General features: G+C 40.8%; 1 protein-coding gene across 1 annotated transcript in view; it reads right to left on the bottom strand.

Annotated features, from left to right (window-relative positions):
- Positions 1–12233: 12233 nt before the first annotated feature.
- LOC149455881 (atos homolog protein A-like) overlaps positions 12234–26673 on the bottom strand; it is a 49459-nt gene continuing 35019 nt past the window's right edge. The window contains exons 7-11 of the mRNA XM_089685753.1: positions 24488–24596; positions 22157–22315; positions 16683–16751; positions 14227–14420; positions 12234–12782 (exon numbers count right to left, since the gene is read on the bottom strand). Of these exons, the coding sequence (XP_089541879.1) occupies positions 12629–12782; positions 14227–14420; positions 16683–16751; positions 22157–22315; positions 24488–24596 (685 nt within the window). The 3' untranslated portion in view covers positions 12234–12628. The remainder of the gene's footprint in view (positions 12783–14226; positions 14421–16682; positions 16752–22156; positions 22316–24487; positions 24597–26673) is intronic.

Below are 26673 nucleotides of genomic sequence, written 5' to 3'. Positions count from 1 at the left end.
TCATGTCCAACAACGCCACCATCAAACCCGCCCCGCAGGCCAGAGTACTTGGTGTCATTTTGGACTCCAACCTATCCTTCCAGCCCCAAGTCCACTCTTTAACAAACTCATGCAGACTCCACCTCCGCAACATCGCCAAAATCCGCACGTTCCTAACTCCAGAAACCACTAAACAGCTCATCCACTCCCTCATCATATCGCGACTCGACTACTGCAACTCCCTCCTCACTGGCCTGCCTCGCCGCTGGCTATCCCCGCTTCAGTCCATCCTGAATACGGCTGCCAGACTCATTCACCTTTCCAACCGCTCCGTCTCCGCCACCCCCCTCTGCCAATCCCTCCACTGGCTTCCGATTGCGCAACGGATCAAATTCAAAATCCTAACACTGACGTACAAAGCTGTCCACCATACTGCCCCGAACTACATCACTGACCTAATATCCAAGTACCGCCCAGCACGCACACTCCGCTCCTCACAAGACCTCCTTCTCTCTAGTTCCCTGGTCTCCTCCTCCCATGCCCGCCTCCAGGACTTCTCCAGGGTGTCACCCATCCTCTGGAACTCCCTGCCCCAACCCATCAGATTATCACCTACTCTCCTCTCCTTTAGGCGCACCCTGAAAACCCATCTCTTCAGGGAAGCCTACCCCGCCCCCTGCTAACTTGCCGACCTCCTCCACTCTTCCTACCACTCCATCCCCCACAGCTATCTCCTCCTGTGCCACCATCCCCTCCCTCCTAGATTGTAAGCTTGAAAGAGCAGGGCCCTCGATCCCCTCATGTTTTGCATTGTATTGGTATTGTTCTGTCACATGTTCTGTCCCCCTTTGTAATGTACAGCGCTGAGCGAACTATTGGCGCTTTATAAATACTGAATAATAATAATAATAATAATAATTATTAAGAAGTTGAAGGTATTTGGTACAACAAAGACCCTCCATGGAGCAGGACATCACTCCGAACTGGATGAGAGCCAGGAGGACACTGGTCAGAGAGGCTACCAAGAGGCCTACATCAACTCTGAAGCAGTTGCAGGAATTTATGACAAAGAGTGGTCATTGTGTGCATGAGACAACAATATCACAAATTCTCCACAAATGTGGCTCGTATGGGAAGGTTGCAAGAAAAAAGCCTCTCCTCAAGAAAGGCCACATGCAGACATGCCAAAACGCACCTTGAAGATTCTGAGACCACAATGAAAAAGGTGTTCTGGTCAGAAAAGACTGAAATTAAATTATTTTGCCTCAACATTAAACAAAATGTCTGGTGGAAATCCAATACAGCTCGCCATTGAAATTACACCATTCCTACAGTAAAGCATGGAGGTGGTAATATCCTGTTATGGGGGGTTTCTTTGCAGCAAGGACTGGAGCACGCGTCAGGATAGAAGGAAAAATGTATGGGGGAAAATACCATCAAATTCTTGAGGAAAATCTGCTGCCCTGCCAGAAAGTTGTCAATGGGAAAAAGGTTTCCAACATGTCAATGACCCAAAGCAAAAATGACCAGTGTTTGAAGGAGAAAAAGGTGAATGTTCTTGCATGGCCGACTTGGAAGACTGCAGTCCACAAATGATCACCATCAAATTTAACTGAACCTAAGCAGTTCTGCAAAGAATGGGCAAATATTGCAAAGTTAGCACAGACCTATCCCAACAGACTAAAGCCTGGAATTAAGCACTTGCCTACTCGGCATTTATACCCCCTTCCTGCCCAGGCCAATTTTCAGCGCTGTCACACTTTTAAGGACAATTGCGCAGTCATTGTACACTGTACCCATATGATATTTTTATCATTTTTTCACACAAATAGAGTTGGTGGTATTTACTAATCGCTGGGTGTTTTATTTTTTGCGCTATAAATAAAAAATTAGCAAAAAATTAAAACATTTGTTTCTATTTCAAACGTTAGCAAAACAGGTAATTTTTCTCCTTCACCGGTGAGTGTTGATGAGGCTGCACTGATGGGCACTGATGAGGTGGGACGGATAGGCTGCACTGATGAGGAGGCACCGATAGGTGACACTGACAGCCCTGACTGACGGCACTGCTGGGCAGCACTGATGGAACACACTGGTGGGGGGCACTGATCATCAGTGCCGATCTCCTCTGACAGCATGAGGAAACTGCTACCGATAACTGTCAACTGTATTTACTCTGTGATCTGCTGTGTCATTGGACACAGCTGATCACGTTGTAAAAGGCCTCTGCGATTGTCCTTTTACCTCATCACGTGATCAGCTGTGTGACGTAGATACAGCGATCACGGAGATCGCCGGTTGCGCAGGAGGGTGCGTTCTGGGAGGACGTCATACGACGCCCTCCCAGAACTGCGTAACTGCGCTGTAGCAGTCATTCGGCTATAGCGCGGTTACCAAGTGGTTAAAGCAAAAGGCAGTTCAACAAAATACTGGCACAAGTTTTTGAAATTTTTTTTTTTTTGTGATAGGTTGTTATTTCTTTCACTTGGATGTTATAAGTTGCACTGAGTAAATACATCTGGATAAAACAAAAACTGTGTGTCTTCATTTCAGGCTGCAAAGAAACAAAATGTAAATATTTTAAAAGGGGAGTGATTCTTTTCTATACCCACTGTATGTGCAGGTTAGTTGTACTGAAGTCAGCTATCGATTGACTTCAGTACAATCAGCCTGTGGGGTGTTTTTTGTTTTTTCCATAAAATCACTGCTCCTGGTTATAGCCTGCAGCAGTGATTATTGTATTATGACAGTAGGAAATCCTCCCGCTCAACCCTGTGTTACTGGGGGGGAATCAAGTGATTTTTTTTTTCTTCAACCCCTGGTTGAAGGAAAAAAACTGCATAATCAATGACCAACCTAAATACACAAAAACCATATGTTCTGGATGTAAAATGTCGCTAATAGATCCAAGGTAGAAGAGAGTAGATGCACAGAGAAACAAGATGGAAGGCACTCTGGAAAAGTCAGGACAGGTGGCTGGGAGTGGGTGTAATCCATGAATGTAGCAAAGGTCAGGGTCTATATTCCAATTTAAACTGGCTCTATGACCACTGCCCCAGGTTTCCTGGAGTCTACAGTTCTGTCTCCCTACACTGTGTGCATCAAGAGAAACACACAGCCCTATTGCCTAGGATGGCAAGGCACTCCCCTGCTCCTCCCCCTCTTTTCTCCAAGCTAAGACTGACTCATGACTGCACTGTCCACTGTTAACTATTTCCTGTAGAGAGCAGAGGTTTGGAGAAGGAGCACTTAGAGGGCAACAGCATTGAAAGTTGTTCATTTCAAGTGCAAGTGCTGGGATAATTGTTTTAACAAATATTTTGTTTTTGTATTGCATTAAATTTCAACATGTTAAACTAAAAAAAAAAAAACTTAAGTTTAATACTACTCTTGGGTAAGGTTTTATGTGTGGGTAGTAAACAGATGTGTGTACTCTTTTACCATGACCATTGTGTAAGAATGCAGAAAGACATTGCAGGAGGTCCAGAATTTGAACTGGAGCCCATAGGTCTATATCCACACCACAGCAAAGCCAATAATAAGCCCTTGAACTGACTGTGTATCTCCTGCAGGCCATTGTATGTATAAGAGGCCTGCAATGATCACCTTGCTGTGCCTTCTTTGTGAAATGATAGCACACAGAGAGATAAACAAGCTGCTAACAGCACTAAACACTGGTAATTGAAAAATGCATTGTCTGTGACTACAATTAATAAGAATGATTTGGCACATTAGTCATCACTGCACTGGCAGTACTGTAGACACGAACATGACATCTCCTGTGTTCCAGCAATGAGGTTTTTTTTTTAATAGGGCATGTATGATGACACAACCCTGCCTGACTTGTTGAGGGAGAACTGACAAGCACCAGAAGTGTCCTTAAAGTGGTATTAAACCCCAAAAGCAAAAGCATTCATAAACCACTTGCCCTCTGGAAGATTAACCCCCCCCCCCCCTTCATGACAAGGTCATTTTTTGCAATACGGGGCTGCATTAACTTTGACAATTGCATGGTTATGCAATGCTGTACATAAAATGAAATGTATCTCTTTTTTTTTTTTTTCAAACAAATAGAGATTTCTATTAGTGGTATTTGATCACCACTGTGTTTTTTTTTTGTTTTTTGCTATAAACAAAAAAAGCCGACAATTTTGAAAAAAATAAATGTATATTTATTTTACTTTCTGCTAAAAAAGCATATCCTGTAAAATAAAAAACTCAAATTTCCTCATAAAAAAGGTGACAATTTTGAAGAAGAAAAAAGTGTGTGTATATATATATATATATATAAAATTTTAACAGGATATGCTTTTTAGCAGAAAGTATAAAAGGAAAATAAAATATGTAATTTCCTCATGAATTAAGGACAATACATATTCTGCTACATATTTTTGGTAACCCCTCCTCCCCCCCCCCAAAAAACAACAACTCAATAAGCATACATTGATTGGTTTGCGCAAAACGTAGATTGTGAGCTCCAAGGAGCAGGGTCCTCCTAATCCTCTTGTATTGAACTGTATTGTTGCTGTATTGTCTCCCGTTATATTGTAAAGCGCTGAGCAAACCGTTGGCGCTATATAAATCCTGTATAATAATAATAATAACAACTTATAGCTTCTACAAACTATGGTATATATACTGGAGTTATTTTAATACTAGTAATGGTGGTGACCAGTGACATAGTGGGACTGTGATATTACAGCAATGTGACACTGACACTTTGTGGGAACCGGTGAAACTAATACAGTGATCAGTGCTAAAAATATACACGGTCACTGTACTAACGACCCTGGCTGGGAAGGGGTTGAACATCTAGGGCAATCAAAGGGTTAACTGTGTGCCTGTGTGTCTTGTGTGTGCTGCTTTTACTAAGGGAAGTGATGGATCTCATTTCCCGTTTTGCAGCGACACAAGATCAATTACTTCCCCTGCTGTCAGAAGGAAGTTCTGCCTTGTTTACATAAGCAGAGCTCTGTTCTGTCTCTCTGCCTGAAGACCGGTAGGTGCTGGTGGACATCCATTGGTTGGCACCCGCTGATTGGTTTCTGTTGTAATCACAGCAGTAGCGGACCGCCGGTAGCACACCCCCTAGGCAGAAGTGCATAACCACATTTATATACGCAATTTTGCACAGGAGGACCACCCTGTAGCAGTAAGTCTGCTATGGGGTGGTCCTAAAGTGGTTAAGTTACAGCTTGCCAATGTTATGGCTGCATTAGTTTTCTTTTTTTTTAGGCTTGGTTTCCTTTATTTTCACCCTGTGATCTGGCCAGTAAGTGTAGTTTTTCAAAAGAACAAGCTGTCCTGCAGATAGAGCAGTTCCAGGTTTAAGACAAACCATTTAGACCCCAAATCCAAACTGCACTGAAATCACATCAAAAACACGCAATGTGCATTTGGGTGCCATTCATTGTTAATGGCAGCTCAAATGCAGTGCAATTTTGCTGCAATCGTCCGTCAAAATCATGTGGCAATCGTGGCAAAACACATGTGAAAAAGTTACATAAAGCTCGTCGCCCAAAACCGTGCATAAACTTCTTTTGGAGGACAAACATGCATAAGGCAGCATATTCAAGTGAATGGGCATCCTTTTAGGCCTCATGTAAAAATGCCTGTAAATCATGCAAGAAACTCACAAAAGGGAATGCACATTCTCGCTATCCAAGCTGTGAATTGGGTCTTACTACTGACAGGGTGCTTACAATGATCAGCTTTTATATTTGTAAAACCTTTATCCCAAAAGAAAAAACAGGTTGCTGCAGCTGCTAGTAATAGTTGGAATTCAGTTTCAATTTTTTTAATGCATTTAAATTTGCTAGTAAATCTAACACTCTCTTCCACCCAGACTGACCATACTGCTCTCTGCGGTACCCCCTGTGCTCCTGCATTCAGAGAGGAGGTGTGTTACTGGCCAGATCACTAGCTAAAAAAGGAAAAACTAATGCACACACAACATCTAATGATTGGTAAACGGCAATATATCACATTTTTGGGGTTTATTACTGCTTTAATGCAAAATTAAAACCGCTGGTTTGGCAGCACCAGCAGGCACCACAGGGGTTATGGGTTTGCTTTAACCACTTCCTGTCCGGCACATGTATATAAATGGCCATACGGGAGCATTGCAGGAGCGGGTGGCCTTTATAAACATCCTCCCCGTCTGGGAGCGCGCGGCACCGCGATCCAGTGCCTGCTGTGTCCGGAGAAACACTGATCACTGTACGGGACCTCTGTGTGAGGTCCCAATCAGGTGATCACCGATTGGCCATTCAGTGATCACATGAATAGTAGTAACCAAGATGTCACTTCTGACATCATTGCTTACTACTTGTGAATGATCACAGAGGTCACATGGTACAAGGCTATTCACAACAGTCTTGTACCATGCGACAAGCTGTGACCAATCACAGCTCGCACAGTATTTCTCAATGGCTGCAAGAATGCAGCCAGAGAGAAGGAGAAATGATTGCTTTATCACACATAAAGGCTGTAAAAGCAATCAGTGTTAAAAAAAAAAAAATCTTCATCACCCCCCCATACTGCTAGGGGGACAGTATGTTTAAAAAAAATTATAATTTTTGGTTATTTTTTTATTTGTTTTTCTTTTATTTTACCAAAAAGGATAGATGAATACATTTTGGCCAAGATTTTTGAAGAAAGATTATTTGCAAAATTTTAGAAGAAAAACACTTTTCCAAAATGTTTGGACATTTTAATTTATATAGCAAAAGAAATAAAAATCCCAGTGATGAATAAATACCACCAAAATAAAGTTTTATCTGTCTCAAAATGATCAAAAATTTATATGGGTACAGTGTTGCATGACCGTGCAATTGGCATTCAAAGTGTGATAGCACTGAAAGCTGAAAATTGGCCTGGACAGGAAGGGGGTGAAAGTGTCCTGGACTTGAAGAGGTTAAAAAGGATAAAGTCACCTTTTAGACAAACATAATAAATGCACTTTTTTTGCAGATTAAAAAAAAAAAATGTGCATTTATTATTTTTGTCTACAGGAGCCTGGAAAGCATTGCACCAGTGATCAGTAGATCATTGATGCCATGCAGGTCTCCTGCTGACCTGTCAAAATATCTGCTTGCCGCACGGTATATATGGGATGTATGAGCCAAGCAGATATTCTCACAGGAAGCTTCAATTAACAACCCCAGTAATCCACAGTGCCGTGGTATTCATTGAAAGCTTCAAGCCAACAACCGCTAAGACTGCCGGGACTTGTAGTTCATTCATTCTCAGGAGCCCGTGAATAAATGATGCAGCCGTGTAGGCAGAGCACTGCACGGCTTTCAAATTTGACAGATATTATGGGTGGACTTCTCCTTTAACTGCTTGCTCACCGGGTTAGTTTTTTCATCTGTCACATACATGTCACAACCTGCTTTTTTTGCTAGAAAATTACTTAGAACCCCAAACATTTTCTGAAAGCAAAGGCCCTGGAGAATAAAATGGTTGCTATTGCAATTAACATAATTGTGCAACCGTTTATCAAACAGAAATTTTAAGGAAAAAATACACTTAAATGAATATTTGTACAAAAACCATATAATACCCACTTTTTTGGTAAAATATAAAATATCTTGTTGTGTTAAGAAAATAAGACACCCATCATGTCAAGATTTAATATTGCGCATTCCTGTAAAATGGTGACAAACTACAGCACCTAAAAGTGTCCCTAGGTGAGGCTTTAAAAGCCTTTACAGGTTATCAGTTTAGAGTTCTATGTGAGCTATGGCACTACAATTCTGGTTCTGGCCTTCGTGGGGATACCTCATGTGTGGTGAAAAGTCGCTGTTTGCATGTGTGTTCTGGACCTATATTGGCATGCAAGCACGAGGGGACAGGGGTGCTTTTAAATCATTTTATGTACATTTTTAAAACCACTCTTTCATTTAGCTTTATTGTTATCACAAGGGGTGAACAGTGATAGCTTTAGGCTGTGGTGGGTATTTGTTATTGAGACATCAGGGGTCTATTAGACCCCCCCACATTTCCCATGCCCTTTAAAACATCTGATCAAACACAGATCATGTGTACCAGCCAGGTAAAGACAACACTGAAATCTGGGAGTGATGACATCCTTGTCACTTCCAGAATCATTCATCACTGAGGAGATCCTACACCCCCTCCCCCCCCCCCGATCCCCCTTCCTTGGTCCTTGCTGTACTTATCTCTGTGGGTGGTGAGTTGTCAGTGTAGCAGTTTGGGTGTTTGCAATCCCTGCTCTACTCCCTCTTATTTCTGCAGGGCTTCCAGGATGGATCAGAGTGATTATGATTGGTCAGAAATGCTGTGATCCATCCTTGAAGCCCTACAGAAAACAAAAGGGGAAGACGACCAGGAATTTAAAATCCCCAGACTGCAACACCAGCTGTGTGGGCATGGCCAGTTCCTCATCCAGGGAGGTAAGTACAACAACAGGGAGTGGAAAGCTGTTGGTAAGGGTTACATGTATATGAGCAAAAAACTATAAGAAGTCAAACTGAAAACTAGTAAAACTAAATTTGTATTTGGGATGTTGACCAATTCCTATTGACTTGTATAAACAACAAACAATGATGAGGAATCTGATAGGGATTGATTTGCCAAAGGACCAGCTAATCTGGTTTGAAGTTTGTCAAATTCAAATTTTGCAGCAAATCCCATGGAAGACAATAGGAGGCAAATCCTGCTGTTTAGATCTGATCATTTTGGGGACTATTAGGCAAACTATTGTCAATAAGAACCTGGGGAGCTGGGTTCTGTCGTGGTGAACCTTATCCCTAAGAATAAACAATATTGCAAAAAACAGCAATAGCCCTGAATACAACCCGATAAGTTCCAATAAAAACTCCAACATGGAGTTCCAGTTACTTGAATGATTCACCAACACATCAGAAGTAAAAAACGTAAACATCCATAAATACGGACCCTTTAGCCAGGCAGGCACACACTACATTCTGTGTCCAATTTAGATCTAGTTACCAACCCCCCCAGCTTCAAAAACACGATTTAATATTGTTCATAGACTATATTTAGAAATCTAAGCAGCTTTGCCATTAAAAGCCATGGAACGGTATTCTGGCTAGCTGCAGTCACCCATATTAGATCACTGCGATTCTCTCACAGCAAATATACAGACAAAGGGAGAACTGCATTTAGAAGACCCATATTTGTGAATTTCCTAATTTCTTAACAGAGTTCATCTACTAGTACAAAACTAATCACAAAGTATTATTTTACTGAAAGAATAGTGGATGCTTAGAATAATCTTTCAGCAGAGGTAGTGAGCCAGTCAACAGTAAATAGCTTCAAACATGCTTGCGACAAACAAATCTATAAGCAGACAAAAAGTTAAGTGGAGGACATACTCGATGGACCACTCAGTCTCATTCTGCCATCACTTTTCAATGTTTATGTATATGCCCTGTAAACAGTTGTGAGTCAGGGTTTACCTCTATTTGTGGTTCCACCCCAATTATAAAAGCATCTATAGTCTTGTACAGGGGCGGACAACTCATGGGGTCCCTGGGCAATAGGAGATCATGGGGCCCCTGTGTCTTTGCCCACACTCAAACCACACCCAAAAAAGCCTATGAAAAGGTACCAAAAGAATCTCATGGGGCCCCCTGACTCCAGGCCCTCGGGCAGTGCCCAAGTGCTTGAATGGTCAGTCCGCCCCTGGTCTTGTAAGATACTAGTGTCATTACTGGAAGTTAAAAACACCTACATACAGAGACCTGGCTGATCTATTACATGTACATAAGCATTCTTTGTGTGGTCTTATTGTGGTTATATTTGTTCAAAAAATTCCTATTTATTTTTATTTAAAAAGGGTAACTCCACTTTCATTGAAAAAAAAAATGTGCCAATAAACAAATATAGCGTATACAATTGCAACTCAAATCATACCGTAATTGAAAGTAAAAAAAAAAAAAAAAAAAAAAAAAAAAAACACCTTTCCTTTTCAATCTGCAGCGCTGTACTTTTCTGTAAAATGCAATATGGCAGTCTGAAGGTGTTCTGTACACAGATTGTGTACAGATCACCCCCTGGAAATTAAATTTCTTGCTTGTGCGATTGGATCACTGATTTTCCCAGAAGTCTGAACTAAGATGCAAGTCAAATTTTTTGCTTCCCCTGCAACAAAAATGTCATTTTTGGTGACCTTCTCCCAAAGGGAAGCAGACCCTGCCACTTTCCTGCAGGTGCAGCATCTGATTGCCAACTATAAAGTCACTCCCATACAGATTCACTCTGGACATGGACACAGACAAACTGCTACCTTTTTGATATTCTGACAAAATCACTATCTGCAATACCATTTGTTAAAATCCTTGCAATGCACATAGATCACCCACAGGGGAATGTTTTTTTTCTCACCAAAAAGTGGAATAACTCTTTAATAATGTACTACAAAATGTCAAATAATTGTACTTAATTTTACTGAAGTCAAATAAAAAGCATGGGTGGTGATAGGCTACCATGCATGTGTTTTGACTGATTTGATTGTGTTAAGAACTATGGCTTCAATGTCATCAGATGACTTCCAAAACCCAGCAGAGACCTCTGCACAGCAGTCCTGAAGTCTAGATCTAGAAAAACGTTGGCCAGAATATCAATTTAGATGACCCTTTAAAAAGAGTCAGTTTACCTAAGTGTTTGGTAAATGCTGGAGTTTTAGGCCTCATTAAAGCAGACCTTTGCCCTCTCAAAGCACTTTCCCCTCCTCTTCATCCAGTCCCCCCCTCCACAGCGCTGATATCGGATTCTTTTTTGCTTTGTTTACTTACCGGGTTTTTTTTTTGCTTGAAAGGCTTGTCCTATCCCAAACTTCCAGCATTCACATAGGTGAATAACTCTGTGCCCCCTGTGCCTCCTTAGTTGCATGCAGTCCCATTAGGAAAGGGGGGGGGTGAGCCTAGTGGCGCCTGCATCCAGACGAGCCAGCAGCTGTGACAAGCTGATAATAACCGCAGTGGCTTTGGATGTATTCAAACATGGTGAGATTACATGTAGTTAGGAACAGAAAATCTCTTGGATGCAAACTGCTTGTGCCTTGAGGAGGTCATCTGTCCCTAACCACAGTACCCACTCCATGTGCAACTACATCTGAATTCCACCAGACGCCTGCAGCCGCTGTCATTGCTTTGTACAGGCTGAGCACCTCCACCTATCTGCATCCACCTGTGAATCAAGCTGCAGGAATACGCTGGATTCTTGACACTTCTCATATAAACCCAGTGTAAATGAAGCCTAACCGTGAACACATCAAAAACAAGTGCAGTGTAAATGAATCCTATGATGAATATAAACACCTTACCTTCAGTGGAAATTGCATGCCAGGACCTTCAATAGAGCTACAGATGCAGGCCACAAAACTTATGTAAATCTTGACATTTACTGTAAAAGCTGAACTTGGCCCTGACCCTCTTCTAATGGGCCTTCAATGTGAAGATTGTGGAGACCAGAAAGGTCACATTTAATTATCGCTGGAAACGTTAACGGGTAAGGGCACTTTTTCTTTTTCCCCTCGTTTCCTGACCTAACCCACTAACCCTTTCCTGACCTAACTTAAACCATCTTCCCCAGAAACATATGTCTCTCAATCTGGCTTCCATGGCCTCCACTGTTTATTTACTTCCAGCACCACAAGTCTTCAGTGTCCTGGCCTGTGTATAATTGCCCAATAGACTTCTATGGTGCTGTCTCCAAAGGCCAGAGATGTCTATGAAGCTGTAATGAGCCGGCATGTCCTAGGCACTGAAGACTTTGAATTGTAATTGTTGCATTGAGGTAAATGTTTCTGGAGAGGGTGGGTTAGGCCAAATTGGGGGCTCCACAACTTTGGTTAGTCATTATCTTAATGACTAATGTCAGCAGCATATCATCTTTTATGCCAAAGTTTGAAAAACATCTAAATGACGTAGCCATCTTCTGAGGAAATCTAAAAAGGATTTAGTATTAGCAAGTATGGAATCAACTGGCTAACCATTTGTTTATTGTGGACTCTTAATATGTTACTAAAGAACCAGTTGAAGAGCTCAGGCCTTCAATGATGGATCCCACATACATGATTGTATTTCCACTCCTGTATAGTGCTGGTGACATCTATGTTACATGGAGGATGCTGGGGTTAACTACTCAGGTGTCATTAAAAGCATGTGTGACTCAAGCTGGGGTATTGATAGCAGAATCTCCAAAACTACAGAACAGGTCCATTTTATAAAGTCTAATGACGCTTAAGGAAATCTCACACTGAATTAAAGATTTGTATATATTTTTAGATTTCAATATTACTGTCAAAAATACATTATATGATTTTACATAGGCCTTGTGCTACATTAGAACACAAAGACAAACAATCACTGTGTAGTAACTGAAACATTAAATATTAAATAAACAAAATAAAATGTGTAAACACTAAACTAACATGAATTGCTAATGCAGCACACACCTAATCAAGATGTATTATAGTAGAAAAATGGATTAGGACTTTGTTTCCAGTCTACATGAAATACACAGAACATACTGAAGGAAAATCTCTGGGGCTTGTCCATGTCTTTCATCATGTTCATTCACACCAAAGTCTCTGTTCAATATGTAATCAAGTCTTTTCTTCCTTTGAATCTAGCCAGAGATCTTCTTGGCCGTTGGCTCAACATCTGGGTGAAAACTGAGGGTTTGTTGGAGTTTCTATGTAAGATTTCAGTTCATATGCTGCCCCACTGTCAACTTCCATGGACTTCCGAGAAAACAGAAGCCGCACATCTCTATGGAGGTAGATCTTTCCCGACTTAGAACTCTGGAACCTGAATGGCAAATGGAACAATCAGAATCATCAGGCGATGGTCTAGGACAGCCTTTCTTAACATGGAGGAACCCTTGAAATAACTTTCTGGTCTGGGGAACCCCTGCTAATAATTACTACATCTACAACTCATGGTACCTGGGAAGAATACTCTATATTTGCAGTCATTGGGAAGAATCTCTTTACAGATAGCTAAAAAGATCATTGGGGTCAGTGGTTACCCTCTTGAAAGGCAGAAACGTCTCATTGCTTAAGGAATCCCTAGCAATGTCTGGAGGAATCCTAACGTTACAAGGAAAAGCTGGCCTAGAAAGAAAGGGTGAAAATCAAAACTAAGCCCATCTGTTTAGGATTTAGAAAGATTTAGAGGTGCTTGTGACTTCCAGGCTCTGACCTGCGTCTTCACCATCCTCTCAACAAGATCACAGCCGTAGTCATCAAAAAGAGGATATGACACCCACCACAGACATTAAAAAGGGACCTGTTTAAATGACCTGCATTGTCCTCACAGCACACTCTGTAGATTACTGGAAATACTCAACACTGCACATTTTTATTTATAAAATGCAGAGCACAGTGGTGCACTTCCAATATCCTCTGGTGTGTTCTCTGCATAATGTCTTAAAGGCGAAGTTCACCTCTCTGAACATGTTACACTTGTATTATGGTGTAGCATGTAACATGTTTACTATGCACCCCCCATCCCCAGCTTCCTCCCTCCCCACATGGCTGCGTCATTCATTTACAGTTTGCTGTGACTAAATAGACTACAAGTACTATCAGCAATTGTGGTTGACTGCTTGTAGTTCTCAATGAAATACGAGGGTGCCTGGTGAGCACTCTTAGTTCATTGATCTTCCTGCACTTCAGTAACTGCCTGCTTGTATGGAAGGTACAGGCAGACGGCTATCCAGAGAATCTGCTGGAGCCTGAGATTGCACCTGCGATCTGCTGATTACATACATAAAGATGTGCATTTATTTTTCAGAAGATTAACTTTAAACAGGTCTCATGAAGGTTTCTTCCTCCTCCCTTCACACCCCCATGCTCTGGTGCATTATGTTAATAGTTATTGCATTAAGGGAGGCTATTTATTTTGTTGCAAGAAAAATAAACACAAAAAAAACAAAAAAAGGTCGGACTTTGCGTCCAGCACAAAAAACCCCCGTCTCCAGCTGGGCTTAGGAGTGGATTCCCGCTGTCACTGACAACCAGTTGTTCCAGTGATGAACCCCCACAGTTTATATAACAGTAGCTAGTAGTAATTCCTCCTAGAGTGTAAGCTCCAAGGAGCAGGGACCTCCTATCCCGCTTGTATTGAACTGTATTGTCTCCCGTTATATTGTAAAGTGCTGAGCAAACTCTTGGCGCTATATAAATCCTATATAATAATAATGTCGTAATAAGCCCTCTTAAAAATGTTCAACGTAAACAAAGGAAGATACCTCAGGTGGATGAGGTAACGTAATGTCCGCTCTTCTGTCTTTATGTTGTTCTCAGGGTTTGTCCCCTTATTACGATTTGCAGGAACAGAAAATGTTCTTTGTCTGAGGAATGTCTGGTGATTGGCTGGCATGTCTTGCAAGTCATATTTCACCACAAACATCTTCACCACAGTCTTGTTTGGATTAAATAAGGTCTATAGAAAAACAAAAAAAAACAAAAAAAAACACGAATGTTAGAGTCAAGGATTTATTTTATACAATGACTTAAAGTATTGTTTAGCTTAAGTCTTTAAAAGAAAAAAAAAAAAATCGTAATCATCAGGAACATTACAGAATGGAAAGCATCCAGTGTGCTGGTGGGTTAGGTTGCAATCTTCAGTTCTCTGCCTCCGGATACCCCTGCAGCTTTGAGATCTGCAGGGGTATCTGGGGGCAGAAGACTGCTGAAGATTTCAAGCCAACACAGCAGCAACCAGCACATCAGACACTATATTAAAGTACCATTTTTAGTGTTTAAAAGAAAAAAAAAAAATTCACTAAAAAAAACAAAAACACCTAAGCTTTAAAAACGCAACCAACCACAACACATACACCATGGAAATTCATATTTTTGAAAATCAGAAAAATACTTTACAGCTTTACACATTGTTTGAGACAAGTATATTTTATTCTTCCAAATTTGTTTCAGGTAGTTCAGGTTGGTTGAATTGTGCTTCCACACTTCTAGTAGTCCCACAGATTCCCAGTAGCTTTGAAGACTAACTTTTTTCATGGTTTTAATTTACATTTTCTAAAATTGTAGTCTGCTATTACTGTTGTCCAGAAAATTCAAGATGCTCGGCTTTAAAGCTGAACATTAGTTCCCTCTGAGTCACAGTACAAGTGTGCGTTCAGTTCTGACATCCAGGTCAGTGGACTCAAAGTACTGAGGTCAGCAATTTGCAGCCCAATGTAGTTCTTTCAGTGGTGCTTCCAGTCTGCCCTATAGCAGTAATACTGCTACAGGTCGGCATGGGTGCGCAAAAATCACATTTATAAACATGTCATTTCACATTTCCAGAGAGGGGGCATGCGCCTTGGCTGTCAATCACTAGGTCCCGCCTGGTGATCGAGGAGCATTACCGACAGAGGGAGAGAACTGTAAGTAAACATAGCACAGCCATGGAAAGCAGTGTGCTTACAGTGAAACACACACACATACAGTAAAACAGCTCACAGCACACAGTTAACCCTTTGATTGCCCCACAAGTTTACCCCTTCCTGCCCATTTCCATTAGTACAGCGTCAGTGCTTTTTGTTAGCACTGATCACTGTATTGGTGTCACTGGGGATGTAAGTGACAGCAAGTCAGTTCCCACCAGTGCTAGAATGCCAGCCGCAGCCCTGCTATAAGTCACTGATCACCGCCATTACTAGCAAAAATAAAAAAATCCCAGTATATATACCACCATTTGTAAACGCTATAACTTTCACGTAAACCAATTAACATGTATTGGAATTTTTTTTACTGGACATGTTCAATACCAAAAAGTCAAAAATATTGTTTTTTTCTCAAAGTTGTCTTATCTTTTTTTTTTTTTTTATTCTTTGCACAAAAGGCACAGGCGATCAAATACCACCGAAAGAAAGCTCTATTCATGAGGAAGAAAAAAAAAAAAAAAAAAAAAAAAGACGCAAATTTAATTTCGGTGCAGTGTTGCATGACCACACAATTATCAGTTAAAGTAACAGCACCATAATGCAAAAAATAGGCTGGTCAGGAAGGGGGGTAAATCCTCGAGAGCAAGTGGTTAACAAAATAGCAATCCCAAAGAATAAATGCTGCAATCATCATATTTCAGTCATGGTTTGGTTTCTTTCCCACCCTTTAAATTAAATGCAACTATATTTAGAGTTGAACCACACAAAAATGCTAGAACTTGGTTATATAGGTCTAGCTCTAAAACTTTGAAGAGCAGTTAGATGCAACCTGGACAGTTAGAATGTTTTTTTTTCCCCCAGGAGCAAAAAAAACTCTTCTTCTCTGAAGCCTGCCTACAGTTCACAAATTGAAGAAAAAAAAAACCACACACACACACACACACACACACACACACACACACACACACACACACACACACACACACACACAAGGGGGGTTTAAAAGAGACCAAGTAGATGTGGAGAAGAGTGTGTCCCAATACCATGAGTAGCAGGTTTTACATGTGAAGTGATTTAATGGCTGGCGAAACTATCTCACAGATGAATTTTACAAAAACGCTTGGTGATTTTAATAGGAGGATTGCATCAATTGTTGCCCTTTAAAGATTTCTAGAGGTGTTGCCCTTTAAAAATTTCTAAAAAGGTGTTATTTGGCAATATTGGATTGAATGTCTGATAACTTTTGCCCTATTGTGAAGGGGATCTCTTAATTGGACAAGGCCACTTACTACTTTATCAAAAAGGAATATACTTACCACTTGTATGGTTCCAGAAGGAGGTATGCGATAACCCCTCTTGCCAAGAGACTCCAGTGTAATGTAACCCTGAATGGAAAATAAATAGGATAGTACCAACATTATGATTTTGCAATCAACTAAAGAGACAATCTAAAAGAAAAAAAATTACACATTTTAATTGTGGAGAAAGCCCATGTTATTCAAAGAGCTGAGAAGCAACAAGATTCTCTGTCAATGCACCAGCTAAACCATATCCAGAAGAACCATAGCTCATAGCACTTTCCTTCTGAGCAGAAATAGGACACAGTAACACCCTTCAGTATCCATTGGATCCAGCAAGTAGACATTACACCAACAGAAGGGTTAACGTTTTAAAGCAATGGTATAAAATCCCCTTTAAATTGTTAAATAAATGAATATATTATTAAATATCATACAACACCAAACCAAATTCTTTTGCAGTCAGAAGTTAAAGCATTATAAAAATGTAATATTGTGTACAGGTTAATGTTAGGTTTATTAACTCAGAAGATATGGGAATGCTGAAACTGACTGTCACATCTTGAGCCTAAACCCTGACACTACTGTGCCAAGTTTTATTTAGCTCTGATAGACAGACAACTGGTCCTTATGCCTTCCCTTTAAATACCTAAATAAAAGACAGGTATAATTTTTTTTTTTTTTGCTCATCTGATCAGATCTGGTATCACCTTCAAAGCCTTTAGAGTGTGGCACTAGCTATCAAGACTGGATGGTGTATATGTGGCACCTGGATTTCTCACATACAAATGCTGAGGGGGGCCCCAGGGTTTATGGGTTAACTCCCAAAATTGTAATAAAATAAATAAGTTTGGTTCTGAGCCCTGCAGCCTAGAGGGTTTGTAAAAGGTAATAAATGTTTAGGTAGTTCGTGTCACCCCCTAGGTCCTACCTTATTCTAACCCAAGTCCTCAGTCGATCCAGCACTCTGCTCATCTGTAGCCGCTCTCCCGATTCTCACAGGCTTTGTTGAAGCAGCAGGAGCCTTTGGCTCCCACTGCTGTCAGTCAAATCCTGTGATGAAATAGCAGGGGGGCAGGTCCAAGCAGTGGAGCCCGAGTCCATGTACACAGGCAATGTGGCTCAGGATCGAGCCCGTGGGTGTGCCACCATAGGAAGCGGCTACCTATGGTGGCACACAAGAGAAGAGGAGAAGCCAGGAGCTCTGGCAGGAAACCTGAGAAGAAGGTCACAAAAACGACAACAGAGAGAAGCCACCAATGATAACACAAATACTTTGTGTCATAATACTATCTCCGTCTCACTTATTATAGAAGTGTGGATTAATAAACCGAGGATTGCATAATAGAAAATATGGTAGTGTGACAAGAGCAACACCACCCAGAAGGGAAAGTGGTTACTTAGACATCCACGCGGAGTAATGTAAGCTAGGTAATTACAGAAAATACTTTATTTTGATCACATAGATCATAGGGAGGTTGAACACAAGCACAGTGAACATATCAAACCAAATAAAATCATTTAAAAGCACTAAGCGTCTTCATTTCTGGGTAATTTGGGCACATAGGGAACCATATAAGGCAGTGGAATTATCTCGCAATATTCTCTTAAGTTTACATATAGTCCAGTCTTGTATTTGATTTAACCATGTAGTCTTCAGACATATTCTTGGTATAGGCCAGGGTATGTAGAGTAACTTCCTGGTGAGTAGAGACTATAACACAAAAAGATGGCAGTCAAAAACTATAAGTAACGTATACAGTCATGGCCGAAATTGTTGGCACCCTTGATATTTCTCCAGGAAATCATGTATTTCTCACGAAACGTATTGCATTAACACATGTTTTGCTATACACATGTTTATTCCCTTTGTGTGTATTGGGACAAAACAAAAAAAGGGAGGAAAGAAAGCAAATTCGACATAATGTCACACAAACCTCCAAAAATGGGCTGGACAAAAGTATTGGCACCCTTTCACAACTGCGGATAAATAAGAATGTTACAAGCATGTGATGCTCCTGTAAACTCACCTGGGGCAAGTAACAGGTGTGGGCAATATAGAAATCACACCTGAAAGCAGATAAAAAGGAGAGACGTTCACTTAACCTTTGCATTGTGTGTCTGTCTGTGCCACACTAAGCATGGACAACAGAAAGAGGAGACGAGAACTGTCTGAGGACCTGAGAACCAAAATTGTGGCAAAATATCAACAATCTCAAGGTTACAAGTCCATCTCCAGAGAACTAGATTTGCCTTTGTCCACAGTGCGCAACATTATCAAGAAGTTTGCAACCCATGGCACTGTAGCTAATCTCCCTGGTCGTGGACGGATGAGGAAAATTGATGAAAGATTGCAACGCAGAATAGTCCGGATGGTGGATAAGCAGCCCCAAACATGTTCCAAAGACATTCAAGCTGTCCTGCAGGCTCAGGGAGCATCAGTGTCAGCGCGAACTATCCGTCGACATTTAAATGAAATGAAACGCTATGGCAGGAGACCCAGGAGGACCCCACTGCTGACACAGAGACATAAAAAAGCAAGACTACAGTTTGCCAAAATGTACTTGAGTAAGCCAAAAGCCTTCTGGGAAAACGTCTTGTGGACAGATGAGACCAAGATAGAGCTTTTCGGTAAAGCACATCATTCTACTGTTTACCGAAAACGGAATGAGGCCTACAAAGAACAAAACACAGTACCTACGGTAAAATATGGTGGAGGTTCAATGATGTTTTGGGGTTGTTTTGCTGCCTCTGGCACTGGGTGCCTTGACTGTGTGCAAGGCATCATGAAATCTGAGGATTACCAAAGGATTTTGGGTCGCACTGTAGGGCCCAGTGTCAGAAAGCTGGGTTTGCGTCCAAGATCCTGGGTCTTCCAGCAGGACAATGACCCCAAACATACGTCAAAAAGCACTCAGAAATGGATGGCAAAGAAGCGCTGGAGAGTTCTGAAGTGGCCAGCAATGAGCCCAGATCTAAATCCCATTGAACACCTGTGGAGAGATCTTAAAATTGCTGTTGGGAAAAGGTGTCCTTCCAATAAGAGAGACCTGGAGCTGTTTGCAAAGGAAGAGTGGTCCAAAATTCCGGGTGAGAGGTGTCAGAAGCTTATTGATGGTTATAGGAAGCGACTGATTTCAGTTATGTTTTCCAAAGGGTGTGCAACCAAATATTAAGTTAAGGGTGCCAATACTTTTGTCCAGCCCATTTTTGGGGTTTTGTGTGACATTATGTCATATTTGCTTTTCTGCCTCTGTTTTATATTTGTTCCAATACATACAAAGGGAATAAACATGTGTATAGCAAAACATGTGTTAATGCAATACCTTTTTTGTGTGAAATACTTGATTTTCAGGAAAAATATCAAGGGTGCCAACAATTTCGGCCATGACTGTATATCACACCAACTCTACCCCATATAGACATGAACTGTTACTCCAATTACCTTCTCAGTAATTTCGCTGTCATACCAGCATGATGAATGTGGAGACTTCCTGGGTAACCACCCCAGGTGAAAAAAGATCCACAGTAACAAGTGATTCTAAGGATATATATATAAAGTATATAAATCATAAATATCAGGCAGGGTCCCTGAATAAACACAAAAAAATATATGTATGGGGTATATATTACCATCAGTGATGATCAAGAAGACTTCACGTCGACTTGAAATAAGATCAGGTCCTTTCTGCTTGTTTAGTAGTGTATATATGGATGGGAGGCCAGGTAGTCTCAGAGCAAAAAACTTCAAAGAAAAAATAGTATATATGTATCACAGGCAATATATACCTGAATCTATATACCCACTGAGGGGTTTCCAAAAATTGCTCAAGCTGAAATAGCAGGGCGGTTCCTTAAGGATATCACCATGTCACAGCGTATCGCACATGTGTGACATAGGATACATATATTCCTCCACAGAGGATTTCCAAAAAATTCCCTGAAACAACAGGGGTACTAGGCACATATAGCATTCCATAAAATTTCCTATAGGCTTATTAACCTTAACCAGCGACTACCCGCTAACTTAGCCAAATAGGCAAAAAATTACTTGCCACCGGTGGAAGGTATGCTCTATTTAGTATTGCCACAAGCGGACTGCTGGAAAGGTAGCCCTAAGGTAGTTTTTTCAGAGCCTCGTGCCTTCTTAACATGGATCTGGAGCAAACGCTAAATAGAGCATACCTTCCACCGGTGGCAAGTAATTTTTTGCCTATTTGGCTAAGTTAGCGGGTAGTCGCTGGTTAAGGTTAATAAGCCTATAGGAAATTTTATGGAATGCTATATGTGCCTAGTACCCCTGTTGTTTCAGGGAATTTTTTGGAAATCCTCTGTGGAGGAATATATGTATCCTATGTCACACATGTGCGATACGCTGTGACATGGTGATATCCTTAAGGAACCGCCCTGCTATTTCAGCTTGAGCAATTTTTGGAAACCCCTCAGTGGGTATATAGATTCAGGTATATATTGCCTGTGATACATATATACTATTTTTTCTTTGAAGTTTTTTGCTCTGAGACTACCTGGCCTCCCATCCATATATACACTACTAAACAAGCAGAAAGGACCTGATCTTATTTCAAGTCGACGTGAAGTCTTCTTGATCATCACTGATGGTAATATATACCCCATACATATATTTTTTTGTGTTTATTCAGGGACCCTGCCTGATATTTATGATTTATATACTTTATATATATCCTTAGAATCACTTGTTACTGTGGATCTTTTTTCACCTGGGGTGGTTAGCCAGGAAGTCTCCACATTCATCATGCTGGTATGACAGCGAAATTACTGAGAAGGTAATTGGAGTAACAGTTCATGTCTATATGGGGTAGAGTTGGTGTGATATATACGTTACTTATAGTTTTTGACTGCCATCTTTTTGTGTTATAGTCTCTACTCACCAGGAAGTTACTCTACATACCCTGGCCTATACCAAGAATATGTCTGAAGACTACATGGTTAAATCAAATACAAGACTGGACTATATGTAAACTTAAGAGAATATTGCGAGATAATTCCACTGCCTTATATGGTTCCCTATGTGCCCAAATTACCCAGAAATGAAGACGCTTAGTGCTTTTAAATGATTTTATTTGGTTTGATATGTTCACTGTGCTTGTGTTCAACCTCCCTATGATCTATGTGATCAAAATAAAGTATTTTCTGTAATTACCTAGCTTACATTACTCCGCGTGGATGTCCAAGTAACCACTTTCCCTTCTGGGTGGTGTTGCTCTTGTCACACTACCATATTTTCTACTAAGAAGAAGGTCCATTGCACAGAGCAGATAAGTACATACTATATTTGTTATGAAAAAAGTTTAAAAAAAACTTTACAATCACTATAAAAATGTAATCAGCTTTATATTCTTTGCGGTCTCATCAACATGCGGATTAAAATCCAGCCTCAACCCACTAACTTTGATACGTCTATGGGTTGTACATTATTACTTCTAAATCTATAAAGCACTACTGGGACTCACCATGTATGGAGAGGGAGCATTGTCATCTGAAACACTGTAGAAAGACACCTTGATGGGCAATGTCGTATGGGTTGGGCAGAAAACGCCACTTGCCCCAACAGATGCTGTAAAACCCTCAACTATGCCCAAAGGTTCAAATCTAGAATTTAGAACAGACTCCTGAAAAAGATAAGAAAATACAATGGGAATATTAAAGAAAAAGAAATCCTCTGACAAACTTCACAAATAACGGTTATCCCCTGCCACTTAGCACTGAATACCCACTGGATGTGTTGATTTTGCTGCGGAATGTGGAAACCCCACTTAAAGGTAAATGACAGCATTGAAGTCCTGACTAGTTCTAGGAGCTGCAGCAGATTGCCAATAAGGATTATAAGAGCATACCTGTAGATACCAAACATAGTCCAATCCACAGGCAACAAAATTTGTTATTCAAGCTATACTGCTATGAGTCCTTGAACCCTACAAGCATCATAAACAGAAAGTCTACCTCATCTGTGCTAAGAAAAAATAGAAATGGACTATTTATTGGGACTTGAATAGATAAAATAAACTTATATATAAATATATATATAAAATCGAGCGCAGTATGAGGATGTAGATAGGGTAGCTGCTGGCACTAAAAGGCACCTCGTGAACCTCCAGAGTAATGGTAAAATATGAAAGTGCAGCGCTAACTTAAACAATGATTACACATAAGATAGATCCCATATGAATGTGGATCGGCAAAAAAGACGGCGTCAGTTCATCAGATGTGCTAAATACGTATACAGTCTCCCACACTTGAAGAGCCAGGGATAGTAGATATCAGAAATGATAAAGAAAAGCCAAGTAATGCACTGACCAGATAGCGCAAGTTAAAGCGCATGGGACATTTAAGACCTGTCCCTGGTACTCAGCCACTGTATCACTGGAGCAAGGCGGTGTCATCTATAGGGTGACCACTAGATGTCATCTGTCCGGATGGAAGCTGTGTCCAGCCACTGTGTTGATGGATCAGGTGGGTGTTGTCTGTAGGGTGACCACTAGATGTCATCGGTTCCAGGAGAAGCTGTATCACGGATCCAGGGATGTCACTGCAGATGTGTTCTTGTTAGGCACAATCCCAGGACCTACTGGATTTACAGGCTCCCCAGAAATAAAGAGCCCGTGGAAAAAGGCCTCAAATAGTGTGATAACGTTTATTTAAAATTGAACAATCAGAAAAGAACTTACTTAGCAAAGGTACAGCTGCTTATAAACGGCCAGACCGGAGGTACATGTACATAAGATAAACATAGCTTGGCACTTCCCTAACGCGTATCGTGTAAGTACACATCATCTGATGATGTGTACTTACACGATACGCGTTAGGGAAGTGCCAAGCTATGTTTATCTTATGTACATGTTCCTCCGGTCTGGCCGTTTATAAGCAGCTGTACCTTTGCTAAGTAAGTTCTTTTCTGATTGTTCAATTTTAAATAAACGTTATCACACTATTTGAGGCCTTTTTCCACGGGCTCTTTATTTCTGGGGAGCCTGTAAATCCAGTAGGTCCTGGGATTGTGCCTAACAAGAACACATCTGCAGTGACATCCCTGGATCCGTGATACAGCTTCTCCTGGAACCGATGACATCTAGTGGTCACCCTACAGACAACACCCACCTGATCCATCAACACAGTGGCTGGACACAGCTTCCATCCGGACAGATGACATCTAGTGGTCACCCTATAGATGACACCGCCTTGCTCCAGTGATACAGTGGCTGAGTACCAGGGACAGGTCTTAAATGTCCCATGCGCTTTAACTTGCGCTATCTGGTCAGTGCATTACTTGGCTTTTCTTTATCATTTCTGATATCTACTATCCCTGGCTCTTCAAGTGTGGGAGACTGTATACGTATTTAGCACATCTGATGAACTGACGCCGTCTTTTTTGCCGATCCACATTCATATGGGATCTATCTTATGTGTAATCATTGTTTAAGTTAGCGCTGCACTTTCATATTTTACCATATTTATTGGGACTTATTCATACACTACACTATAAAAAAGGCAAATTATCTTAAATTATGCCGATAATATACCTACATACATCACAAAATCATTTCTGTGATCAGTCAATATTTGTTCAGATTATCAAGATGGTAAAATGAAAAATCTGGTGGTGCCAGTGATCACGTTAAACTTGAGTTCAAATGCCAGACTGTGCTATATAAGAACATGTCCCATTTGTAATCTGCCTGGGCAAAACGCAAGACAATGAGCTGAATTTTAATAGGGGCGATTTTAATTCTGTGTTTTAGAGAAATGTACACACAAATTTCATCGTAAGGCTGCAGAGAACATACCTCAAAATTTCCCAGAAGGCTAAGACAAGGTGCAGGTGGAGCACTGCAACTGAGTTGTCGGTCGATACTGCACTCTGAACTCACTACTTTTTTCTCACAGTGACGTCGTCTGTTATGGATTTAAAAAAAAAAAAAAAAAATTACATTTTGTCTTAAGGTTCACAAACACAAAACCATAGCTTGCAGGTGTAATGACCGCCTACAGCTGTAACTAGCCTAACCCAAATATAAACAATTTCAACCTGACCGCTTGGTCTTGGATATGCAGTAGGGCATACAACCAAACTTGGTACTTAAACCATTTAAATGGCTCAGACTGCAATTATATTTCCAATGGCAAATAGAATTGCAGTGTGTAAACAGCAGCAGGGTAGGCCCACTGCTACTTATGTGGGGCGTGTAGGAGAGGGATTACTGCTACAGAGGGAATCCTAAGTATTACATTAATGCTGAAAAAACAAAACAAACACTTTAAAAAGCACATATATAATCAAAAACAATTTATATGTAATAAGTTCCTTTACAGAACCCTACAGGATGATGTACTTATATTGTAGACAGCATATTTGTCATATTGATCTTTGCATACATGAAACAAGCAATAAGATTGTGTTTTGCATACATTACTAAGATGCCTTATTGTGCGCAGATACCATACTAGATCGCACAGAGGCTGGTGTAAGAGTAGGAGCATTATATGACCAGTATATAATTCTGCTGATAAATGCGGTCAGTGTATAGCATAGATCACAAAAGATCCCCATCTAGTGGACAAACATTGCATTGCACTTTTTTTTACCTTTATAACTAAGGCAAAAAAAAAAAAAAAAACACTAACATTTTGGATAGAGCTGGGAGGGATTAGAACCCCTGTCAGGATTTACTGCTGTCTGTGTCCCCATTAAGGAGATTCGCAGGCTCTATTTTGGTTGTCCCCAGAACAGTAAGATGGGAAATCTTCAAATGGGGACATTTGACTTGGAGACATCCAGGGATGGTTTCACTTTAAAGGGATTTCCTCTCACTTCCAGTTTTGGTCACTGGATAGGAAATTAAGGGAAATCTCCCAAATGGAATACAGATGAAAAAGAAAAAAAAAAAAAAAACCTGATAGGGATTATAACCCTATTAGGGGATCCACCCTATTGACGCCTTTGCTACTAGGGATCCACTAGCCACCAGGGAACTACCTCACCTGACCTGGATGAGTATATTTCTAATAATACTCACTATACTCTATGGCTTTGTATTTGTGATACCACTGGCCACCAGGGTCCTATCTATTGGACTTTGATCTGTATGCGTTGCATGTTGAGTGAACCACTGACCATCAGGGAGCTGATTTATGTGGGCCTGGATTTATAGTATATCAATGTGAGTCCTGGTTGCTTGGTTTTTGTCTTGTGTTCTTAAATAAACGTACTTTACTATTAGCGCTTTCTTGCCTCCCGGCTCGTTTGTAATGAGCTTATGCAAGGTGGCGTTTTGGATTTGAAAGCCAGAAGGGGCCTGGATAGCGTTGTACCTGTGACCCGGATGTCCATATATGACCAGATGGTGCCCAGGCTGTTGACCAGACCATGATGCCCGGTTGCTGTTAATTACATACAATGCTCATATTGTGTGTATTTGTGGTAAGCGCACAACCTCACTAATTTCTCTTATTTCATCGTTTGTGATCTGGAACATCATTGGATCATTTCCATTTTTTCAGGCTGGAATATATGAACTATTATATGAACTGCTGTATTGGTACTTCATATCATAAACAGTCCCGTGTTTATTATCTGTTCTCTAGCGCTACATACCCCATTCATAGTTTAATAACCAGATTAGTTCATGTTAACAGGTGTTCCCAGAGACCTAAACATCATTTCAAGGGTTCCTCTGGGATAAAAATGTGAAGGAAGAAGGCCGATCTATGCTATTTAATGGAAGTGAAACTAATACGTTGCAAATATGACCATTAAAACACAGATTACCTACAAATTTCAAAGTTTGAGAACTGCAAGTTTCAGGCATCCCCCACCCCCCAAATAAAACAAAACCACAATACATCTCTCTCTCTCCAAATAGATTACAGATTATATCTATATAAAAGAAAGGAGATGCAGCGGCCATCATGCAAAAAACTTCTTGTTCATGGTTGTTCGAAACTGTGCAGGTGCTATATGCCATTTGTTTAC

The sequence above is a fragment of the Staurois parvus genome, unplaced genomic scaffold (genome assembly GCF_062004578.1).
Source record: "Staurois parvus isolate SC_StPar_1 unplaced genomic scaffold, SC_StPar_1.0 ptg000385l, whole genome shotgun sequence".
Taxonomy (NCBI): domain Eukaryota; kingdom Metazoa; phylum Chordata; class Amphibia; order Anura; family Ranidae; genus Staurois; species Staurois parvus.
Note: the sequence above shows the minus strand (reverse complement) of the source record. Positions and strands in the feature narration are given on the sequence as shown.